The 11,374-nt window shown below is 35.9% G+C and overlaps 1 protein-coding gene across 1 annotated transcript; it reads right to left on the reverse strand.

Moving 5' to 3' along the window:
* On the reverse strand, positions 412-4,228 carry LOC109213171 (60S ribosomal protein L35). Its single transcript, XM_019376928.1, has 4 exons — positions 4,125-4,228; positions 3,894-4,029; positions 3,169-3,325; positions 412-693 (listed from the first exon to the last, which is right to left on the reverse strand). Exons 1-4 carry the CDS (start codon positions 4,126-4,128, stop codon positions 619-621), a joined length of 372 nt encoding a protein of 123 aa, XP_019232473.1. The 5' UTR covers positions 4,129-4,228; the 3' UTR covers positions 412-618.

An 11,374-nucleotide genomic window follows, 5' to 3' on the forward strand; every position in this document is an offset into this window, starting at 1 on the left:
ATCTTATTAAAGAAAATTAGATTTCACAACGTATTGTAATTACTTTCAATATTTGGGTATAAGAAGAAATTAAATCATAGATCTAATGATATATTTTATTTTGCGCGATAAAATTTACTAGTTATTGAAATAAAAACTAAGATGGATCAGGTCATGCCGGGACGGATCTCTCAGAGTTCCCTCCGTTTTCAGTAAAATAGTTAACAAACAAATAAAATTAACAATTACGCAAAGGAATTGAAAAATGAAATATTATACGTCAAGATTTTTTTGTTTCCAGTGCTACCCTAGTCAAAACTCAAAACAGAGCTCACTGGTGATGAAATGCACGTCTCATCACCTTGATGCTGAACAAAAGCTCGGCAAAGTGGTGAATTAAATCTTGTAAAACATATCACATGCATGAAGACAGATAACTAGGCTTGAACGTTACTACTAAAAATTGAACCTTCTCTGACCAGGAAAACATTAGAAAAAACGAAACAAACAAAAAATTTCACTTCATAATGCAATAACAGGAATGAAAAAAAATATATCCACCCAGTGAGGAACAATGTTACACGGCTTTGCTCTGCCAGTTCTAACATCACAATGACTATCTAAGTTGGATTTGGATACTTAGACCTTAATGGCATACTTTCTCAACGGAAAGTACATCTCTTTCTTCTTCTCCCTTTCTGTCTTCAAAGATGCCTGCACGTTAAACCAGCGCAAGTTGTTAATGACTTAACTCAAAAATAAACCATGAGTCAGAAGAAATGAGTGTAGACGGAACCACAAAGACGTGTCAAAAAGATAGCGCCAATGAAAACACCGGGTATTCAAACAGAGCACCAATTTATGTTCTATGAATTCATATAACCATTTATAGCAATATAATAATTAGTATGTAAATCTAACTGTACATAGGCCAGTTCTTGAGCTAATACCCAATGTATCACAAATTGTACAGATTCAAGCAACAGAGGCAAGAGAAATTAATGAACAAGCATACATTATTCCAAATCCACAAGGTACTCCAACATCTGAATCTTAGAAGTTGCACTTGAAAGTGAAAATCAAATACCAAATCAACCAGACAACAAAAGAAAGCAAGCACTTCTTATGTTCAAGCAAGCAACTGCTTCTTATGCGGAGCGTTGGACCAAATTCCTATGTAACTTCAATAAATATCTCAAAGAACCCAAAGAGCTCCAGGCAAAATTAGCAAGCAAAATGAGAATACCACATTAAAGGCAACAAAGTCCTCCTGGTTGAGGTTTATGCTAGGTGCTAAAACTAGTTGTGCTGAGTGAGCTCAACATATAAACACACAAAAGGTCAAAGTTTACTTCCAGAATTAGAAGTATGCAGAAAGAGGTTACCAATTATACTGTACAAAGGAATAGGCACCAGAGAAAGCATGACACTGAATCAATACACAGAGATAAGAACCCTTATCAAACAAAAATACACAGAGAGATAAGAAGATGCAACATTTTGAAAACGAAGACAGATTGAACATGGATCTATGCACTAATGAACTACACTACAATCCCAATCTAGTTGGGTTCGCCTATATGAATCCTTCATATCTCATTTTGCTCTATTCAAGCCAATTTCTAATTATAATATTTTATCTCTTGAAGGGAAGCCTTGACGTAGCCATAACAATTGTCGTTGTGTGACCAAGAGGTTACGGGTTCAAGTCTTGGCAGCAGCCTCTTGCAGAAATGCAAGGTAAGGCCAGTGTTTTGGATAGCGTGCGGCGACAAATAGCGACGAGGGTCCGCTTCACTGAGGCGAGAGGCGAGCAGCGAAGCGCTCGCCTTTTTGATGTGAAGCGACAATTTATACAAGAAAATAAAATATTCTATATATAACTAAAAACTCAAATAGCAATAATATATTAATAAATATATCAATTTTCAAAAATTAAAAACTCAATATATAGCTATAGTAGATTCATACTAACAAGCAACATCTATTCTTCAAGCTAATCCCAAGCTATATCATTTCTTTTATTACCATCGGATGACGCCATTTCAATATTGTTTTATAGGAAAAAATTATCCTGTCAATATGCAATTAATTCTAACTCTTTAACTGAAAAAAAGGAGGAAATTTCAGAGCAGAAAAAAGAAAAAAAAGAAGAGAAGATGAACTGAAGAAGCTCTATGAACTGAAGAAAAGACAGAGCTTTTCTCAGACTAATCTGTTGAGTGCAGCAGCAGTGATAAAAAACAGAGCCAAAAAAAAAAAGAGAAGAAGAAAAAGGAAGAAAAAACAGAGCAACACAGACTCTGTTATGTTGCAGCAGCAGCGATAAAAAACAGAGCCCAAAAGAAAGAAGAAGATAAGAAGAAGAAGAAGAAGAAGAAAAAGGAAGAAAAAACAGAGTAACACAGTGTTGCTCTGTTCTGTTGCAGCAGCAGCGATTAAAAACAGAGCCCGAAACAAAAAGAAAGAAGAGAGAAGAGAGAAGAAAGAAAGAAGACACACGAAAGAAGGAAAAAAAATTGGACAGAGTCACAGAACAGGAACTCGAAGAAAGAAGAAAGGAGAAGAAGAAAGAAGAAAAGAGATGAAGAGAAGCATACCTGATGAAGAAAGAAGAAAGGATATCGCTGGTCTGCCGTAGGTTTACTGTCAACTTGAAGGAGAAAGAGTAAAGAAATCGCGAGCCCTAGATCGCTGCTACTGCCTTCTTCTTTTCTTTTTTGCAAAAAGCGACGCTACAGCTCGCCTCACGCTACAGGTCGCCTCACGCAACAAAGGCAGAGGCGCTCGCCTTTTTGAAAACGCTACGCCACACTGTAAAATAGCGATGGCAGCTCGCATCGTCTCGCCTCACGCTATTAGCGCTGAGGCGAGCACTATTTACAACACTGGGTAAGGCCGTGTACAATAGACCCAATGTGGCCTGATCCTTTCCCCCATGCATAGCCGGAGTCTTAGTGCATCGTGCTGCCCTTTATTAAGGCAAAGTAGTGACATATAATATACTGCCACCGTAAACTACGCATTAAACATTTAAAGAGCCAATGAGTACAAAACTAGCAAACTATACTATACATCACAACAAAAAGCAATAGGTTTTCATAAACAATGGCAGATCATTATGCAGTTCTTTCAATTATTAAGAACTTAACAGCATAGCCTTAAGAGTCGGGGTCAGGATTTAATTACCTGGTGCTTTGTAAGACGTCTACGGATGGCTCTGGTCTTCTTGGGACGAAGGTCCAGCGGCAAGTACTTCTTGTTCTTGTATGCTTCCCTTAGTGCGGTTTTCTGCTTCTGTGATATCACAGTCAAAACCTGTGCTATAGACAGCCTCACCATCTTTCTGCGTCAAAAAGATCCGTTTAAGCAAATGAGTCACTTCACATACACATACACATGTGCACCAACATGGACAAATGTAGCTTTATAGCAGCATGTGCAAGTCCACCGCTTTCAGGTCCAATTACATATATACAACAACAGGATTAAAAATATCTTAACAAGAAGTTCTTTATGTTTACTGCTCCCTGAAACTGTTTGATTGGACACGGAATTTAAGAAAAAAATAAATATTTTTGCATTTTGAAATCCTAAATAAGTCAAAAAGGGACCAGAGTACTTATGTGATCATAAGTAAAATTGTAAGTTTAAGCTAAATTGTTACAAAATCTAGAAAGGGGTAATTCTTTTTTGAACGGACCAAAAAGGAAATAGATTCCGGAACAGGAGTACTAGCATATAAATTTCCGACAAAACTCCTAATACATAAATAGTTGGAATTTTTTAAAACAGATATATCTGCCTCCCTGAAGACGAACAATTAGTGTGCAGTGTTACTCAGCATCAAGTGGTTTCAAATCCTAGATCCGCATGTTAAAAAATAAAAGACGAAAAGAGGAGTGAAATTTTACATTTTAGAGAGCTTGTTGGGAGCACCGCCGGTGACTTTAGCGACACGGAGGAGAGCGAGTTCTGCTTTCAAATCCTTCAACTGAGCCAATAGCTCAGTCTTTGATTTCTGCCTCAGTTCGTGCACTTTGATCCTTGCTACAAATACGAGGGCAATACTAGTACATTCAGTATAACAAACAATTTAATGCAAATGCAAAAAATAGAAAATGGAAGTTTTTGGTATCACTTACCCATGGCGTTTCACTCTCGTCTCGCTAAAGAGAATTCTGAAAACCCTATATGTTCAAAATCAAAAACCACTCATTGATAGAGGACTATAGGACCTGTAATTTTACGGGCCTTCAAGTTCAATGGGTTAGTAGATTTTTATGGCCCAAATATAGGATACAGATGATAAATGGGCTTTTGTTGAACTGGTCTTGACGAGCCCAAATCCAGTCTTTTAATATTTAAAGCTTAAATTGACGGTAGAAAATAGAAGGTTAATAATCCATTATTGTTAAAATATTTTTGAATATTGATAATTTGTACTTAAATTCAGGCGTATGGACTATGGACTATCCTAATCAGGGACGGATGCAACTCGAAAACAACAAGTTCATATGGACCCGAAATTTTGGACGCGGAGTATAAAGTTACAAATAAAAATCCACTAAAATTACAAAAAATGGCAGATTTGAATCCATAATTTTAAAAATATAATGCGTTTGAACCCATAAAACTTAAATCCTGAATCCGCCTCTGATACTACTATTTCTATTTTTAACACCTTTTAGCTTTGTCATCTTTTTTATAACCACCGTCCAACACCAATTACTAGTTTGAAATATCTAAATTTTAGTTTACAAAGGGAAGCATCCAATAACTGAAATAAAATTTAGAATGTGAAAACTTGATTTTCACTACTCTGAATTTCAGTTACATCTTGGGATAACTTGAAGTTTTCCTTTCTTGAAAACAAATAAAAGAATAAAAGATCCTTAGAATTTAATAAAGAGCTCCGTCGACTGGCCCACTAAGGGGTTGGTCTTAGCCGAATATTTTTAAAATTGGCTGTATTTAAAAATGCCCCCTCGGACTTGCATAAAGTTATTTCTCTTCAAGATTTCTCTATCGAATTAGTAGAGTTCTGTCACGCCCCAAAATCGAGGAGCGCGACCGGCGCTCAATCGAGTACACCTGACTGAGCAAGCCTGTTAGGTTTCATTCTACCCAAACTAATTCATGAATAAAGAGGAGATGAACTCCATCTATCATACTTTGTTCATTAACAACTTCCATTTTGTTTCCATTGCAATTTCAACCATAATATCCAAAATATTACAATTTTTATCGATATGAAGAAAAACATATTTGTCAAATACCAATATTTCTAATTTAATTTCCAATATCAAACACCAACCCACAACCTGTCTACGGAGCCTCTAAATACAACTGAAGAGTAATATGGAAACGCCGGCAACAAGACTCCGGCTATACCTCAAAATACAAAGTACATGATAAGCAATGATACAGGACCCCGAAATGAAGTGGGGCTCACCAAGTCGGCTGAAAAGAGAATGCGCCACTAGCTGCGACCAACACTGTATGCTATGGAACCACCTACATCTACTTAAAGATGTAGCGCCCCCGGTAAAGGGGCGTTAGTACTGTCGAATAGTACTAGTATGTAAAGGCAAACACCGATCTTAGTAGAACGAATAGTGAAACAAAGAGAAGACGGTCATAATAATCAATAAGTGCTTCACAGAAATATTAAAGAAACACCAAGTAAGGATCACATAGTTTTTGATTCAATTTTTTCCATCCTTTTAGGTTGATAATCTTAGTGCCAAGTGCCACAACTCACAATGCCACCGCATTTTTACACGGAGTCCGGACTCGGCCCGACAGGCTAGCCATCTCAAGTGAGACATAACCATATTCACAATTTCATCCACAATGCCACTGTGTTCTTACACGGAGTCCTATCTCGGCCCGATCAACTAAGCCATCTCAAGTGAGACATAACCATATTCACAATTAACAATGCCACTGTGTTCTTACACGGAGTCCGATCTCGGCCCGATCGGCTAAGCCATCTCAAGTGAGACACAACCATATTCATAATTTCATCAACAATGCCATCGTGTTCTTACACGGAGCGATCTCGGCCCGATCGGCTAAGCCATCTCACTTGAGACATAACCTCTTTCAATTGTTCAACTTAATTCACATTTCTTTCCCATCTTTCGTTACGTGGCACAAGCAGCCTTATTTATTAAGTCTTTCTTGGCACTTGAACGCATTTTACAATTCAAATCTTTCCCTTTTTATACGTTCGAATATCAGTATCATTCATGTCAATAAGTCCTACAACATAAGGCATTGCACACATAAGGAAAAAGAGCTTGGAAATCATAATCACGTTCTCAAATAGCATGATTACATGGTAAATAGTTTGACGAGTGTAAGGGCTAGTAAGACCTACCCGCTTTATTGAGCATTTTCATTCACTGAAGCAACTTGAACAAAATAAAAGTAAAAGAAAGAAATTCATTGACTTCGAAAAGGAGGTCAATTAAATGAGTACTAACTCTCTTCTATTACTTTGTTGTACCGGGTTAACAAATAGAACAATTACAGAACATAAATCTTTCAACCCAACACATTAAGGCAGTCAATTCTAGCATGATCAAGTCAAAACTTACACCAATTATTCGGACACCAAGAGTTCGATTCTAAGAAGAAAAGAGTTAGCCATACATACCTCAATAGAGCTTTTAAGCAAATTTTACTTTTAGAAGTCATTTTAAGACAGTTGAGTCGAGATTCATATATTTCCCTCAATTCATAGACATCATTAGGCACAATTATAAACGTTGTCCACACTCTATGTCCCCAGTTTATTTAATTCATTTTTCAAACATCTTCGTAGTTTACCAACCACTAGACACACTCAATCAAGACATTTAGCACGCATACGGGCGGTTAGGAGTATTAAGCATATCGAGTTTTTCTTACATAATCGGTACACCACTTTTCATCTAAACCACAACTCAAAGCCATACCATGTTAATAAGCAACCAATACTTTAAACATCTATCGTTCAATATAAGGCTCGTTCGGAGTGATCAAGTTTATGAGTTTATAGGGGATAACCCGAAACGTAGAAATTAGGGACTTTGAGCCAGTCATACTTAAACTTACGGAAACATTATGGAATTTAATTCCGAGAGTGAAAGTTTAGCCAACATACCGTGTTTGACCTTTTCTTGAGTTACTACAATGCACCAACCCTTCTAGAAATAATAAATATAGCGAAAATCAATTAATAATTAGAAATATTTCCCAGGGTATAACTCTCTTAGGAATTTCATCAAACATCTAACATGTGAGATAGACTACAAGGTTCTACAATGGAAATTCCTTCTCCCGTCAACCAATTTCAACAAGAACAACCCCAAAATAGTTCTTTAATCCCACATACTATAGCTTAGTGTCACATGAATGGGCTATTTCTAAATCCATAATATATTTTTGAACTCATAATCTCTTATATGAAATCTTAGAAGTAGGACTTACCCAGAAGGATAGTGAGCTAGAGATGAGCTTCCTTGATTCTTGAGAATTTATGCTAGATTGGGTGATTGGAAGGCCACGTTCCCTCTTTCTCTCTCTAAAATACTCTCCCCTCTCTCTAGATTCAGTAGGATATAGCCCCAAATGAAGCCCCAAAGCTTATTTATCAAAATGGGGTCGGATATGAAAATTTCCAAAAATGACCCCCGAAGTCAATTATGTGGTGCAATTATGCTATTGCATAACCGTTTTGGGGGCAGCAGAATTGCCATATCAATTATGCGACAACATACTCGACAGCATAATCAATTATGCGACAGCATAATCAATTATGCGACAGCATAATCAATTATGTGACAGCATAATCAATATGCGACAGCATAATAGTTTGCCCGTCTCTGCTCCACTTTGCGATGCTTATGCGGTCCGCGGAACCGTTTTGCGATCGCAAAATTGATCGCAGATCCAGACTTTGGTAATTTGATCATAACTTTGTGTAGGAATGTCCAAATGACAAACGGTTTGAAGCGTTAGAAACGAGACTCGAAGATCTTTCTTTTGATAGGATGTTCATCACATAACACCATATATATTTGTAGATATGCTCGTCCAAAGTTTGGACTTTTGTGAACTCATTTGGAATTTTAGACTATTATGTAGTTTTCTAAGTTGACTTAGACTTAGGCCCCTCATTAGATCCCACATTACTTATTATATGACTTATGCACTTATTTACCATATCCACTTGATATATATCATTTTAATAGTATATAAAATATTATAATTGGCCTACCTGGCACCACGAAATCCTAAATTACTTAGCGAAATTTTTCGGGACCTTACAAGTTCATGCTATATTTACTCTACCTATTTGTTAAGTTATTTATTATAGTCTACCCGGTTGGCATGATTTTGCTTCATGGATTTTTTGACCGGATTTGTGGAGTTTATGCTATATTTACTTTACCTATATGCTAATCTGTTCATCGAAGTCTACCCAATTGGCATAATTTTTTTAACAAAGTATTATTCGAATTTGCAACTTCAGTTTCGATCAAACCACCCCAAATCTGCTCCAAATGATCCTAAGTTTAAAACCAAGCTTCCAAATACCAACTCAAACAATCCTCAGTCACCAATTTAGTCAAAAAATACCAAATCAAAAAGATTCACTTTGTCTTCTTCAACAGTTTTTAATGTCCAACAATAGTGTTTTGAGATTTTTACAATAAATTACTAAATTGGTGCTTGAACTAAGAATTTAAGCATAAATTATCGGTTTTCCGATGGAAAAAAGTCTCACGTCATTACAAAATTTACGCTTTGAAGTGGTCCTAAAACTTAATTTCATGCACCAAGATTACAGTACAATAAACATTATAACATATTTACATAATTCTATAATATTGGAAGAAAGGGAGCTAAGACTCTTTCTCATAGTGTGTGAGAATAATAAAATGAAAAAAGTACCATCTTTTAGGATTATTCAGTTGCGGAAAGTCTGACCACATGTTAGGAGTAAGGGTGTACAAATTGAATCAAAAAACCGCACCAAACCGAAAATTCAAATCAAATCGATTAAAAAGTTCAATTAGGTTTGGTTTGATTTGTTTAGTTTGAGTAAAAAATTCGAACCAAACCGATCATATAAATATATAATTTTTATGTATACTTTTAATACTTTTCATAAAATTTTCTTCAAAAAATGTCTAAAAATATTTGTGATTCTCTTATGGGACTGTAATATTTACTTAAATATAAAGTGCTTTATTTTTTTTAACTTTAAATAATGAGTTGTATGATCACTTTCTTATCAAGTGTTAGTGAAATGCGTCAATCTCTTTAATTTGTTCTTCCATATTCATATGACAATATCTATTATATTCTTGTATCTTTTTTGAATTTGAAGTGGTATTTTAATAATTTGAAATTAAATAGAACATATCATTATATAGGTATCATATTGATTTTTATGTTTAATTATTAAACTCAGTTAACCTTGGAAGTGTACATCAACGAAATATTATTGTCAGACGACTAAAAAAATAACTATTATATGTTACTAGAAAAATTCCCCCATAAGAATATGTTAATAGATCATATATTGTCGATTTTTTTAATTTTTACTAAACATATATTTACTTATAAAATTTTTTACAAAGTAAGATTGAAATAATATTCATGTAATTAAAAAACCAAAAAAAATCCGATAAAACTGAACCATTCTAAACCGATATAGTTGGTTTGGTTTGAATCAGATCTGCTACTCATAGTCTTTCCACCTTCCAGGCCATAGAGTTCTGGAGAGAAGCTGAGATTTTGTCAAAGCTTCACCACCCAAACGTTGTGGCATTTTATGGTGCAGTGAAAGATGGACCTGGGGGTACATTAGCTACCGTGGCGGAGTACATGGCTGATGGTTCACTAAGGGATTGTCTAGTTTATTGCTTTTGGATTGTTTTAAGCAATTTTTGACTTTGTCAAAAGCTGATTTGACCAGCTTAAAAGCCAATCCAAATACCTCTAAGACATGTTCTGATCCACAAAGATAGGTAGAACCCCTCTTACTAGCTCAAGAATTCTGCTTTGAAAACCCTTACGTGTATGTTCTGGGGGGGGGGGGGGGGAATCTGCTTTATCATACAGAATTTGACGCTAGGACTAACAATAGCAATTGACCTTCAGAATCCTGAACCAAAATGTGGTTCTTTTGGACTCAAAGAATCAAAATGTGTGGAAAAAAAAGGGGTCACCAAAATATATATATATATATATATATATAAAGCCTTAGCTAAAGGCGCTATACCTTAACGGCCCTTTGCCCAGTTAAGGTATAGTGCCTTTAGTTGGGGGGGGGGGGAATCTGCTTTATAATATAGAATTTGACGCTTGGACTAACAATAGCAATTGACCTTAAGAATCAGAACCAAAATGTGTGAGGAAAAAAACTGGTGACCAAAATATATATAAAGCCTTAGCTAAAGGCGTTATACTTTAACGATAGTTTGCCCAATTAAGCTATAGCGCATTTAGCTAGTATAAAGCCTTTTGTTAAGGCGCTATACTAAGTTACAGGAACGTGTTAACTATTTTCTTACTGATTTAGCTAAGTGGCTGACCTTTTGGTTGAGGCAATCCATCCTGTCTTTTCTTAGTAATTGGCAACTATAGTCTATGGTCTAGTGGGTCCAAGATGCAGTCAAGTAGGAGTAAGTTTATTTATTTGGACCAAAAGAATCCATTCTTTTGTGGAGAAGTGATGAATTAAAAGAGACGTGAAAAGTTATTCTTTCATTGTGAATCACTAATGTGCATCAAGAACTGATGACTCTATTGCCCTCACCCATTTGTCACCCACTTTGACAAGGACTAATGCTGATACAAAAAGGCAACAAGCTCAAAATGACTTTATTACCCTTGCTGTCAGGGAGCGTTTTTGGTCAGTCCAAAGTCACAGGTCCTTACACTTGCCATCTTGTAGACAGACATCAGTCAGCACCTATCACGTGATCTTCGGATTTTCTCATGTGACATGATTTTGCAACTTTTCATTTTCTTTCTTTGGAAAGAAACTTCTGTTTTCCAGATAAGGGCACACATTACTTTTTTTTTTTGGTCAGAAGAAGAACTTATATTATAGATAAATTAAACAATAATATTAGTACATGGAACAAGATGCATCATAGGCATCGTAGTAGCTAAAAATAGTAGGATTTACTACAGGTTCCCTTACATGGGGAGTAGAAGTAGATGGTAATTCATAACTAGACAAAATATTAGTAGTACAAGAAGTAGTTATATCAGTGAGCGGTTGTGTTGAAGCAGCTGTATTGATATTAACGAGCCTCCTTTGTGGTGTTCCTTTCTGATCTTGTTGGTAGGAAGGTCTTGCAAAAGGTGGTGGCTGTGCAAAAAGTAT

The sequence above is a fragment of the Nicotiana attenuata genome, chromosome 2, assembly GCF_001879085.1.
Source record: "Nicotiana attenuata strain UT chromosome 2, NIATTr2, whole genome shotgun sequence".
NCBI lineage: Eukaryota > Viridiplantae > Streptophyta > Magnoliopsida > Solanales > Solanaceae > Nicotiana > Nicotiana attenuata.

Coding starts and splice junctions, on each gene's coding strand:
- LOC109213171 (XM_019376928.1), bottom strand. Junction 3,326..3,893: donor CCCAACAAGCTCTCTAAAAT/GTAAAATTTCAC, acceptor TTTTTGACGCAG/AAAGATGGTGAGGCTGTCTA. Junction 694..3,168: donor GACGTCTTACAAAGCACCAG/GTAATTAAATCC, acceptor TTTAACGTGCAG/GCATCTTTGAAGACAGAAAG.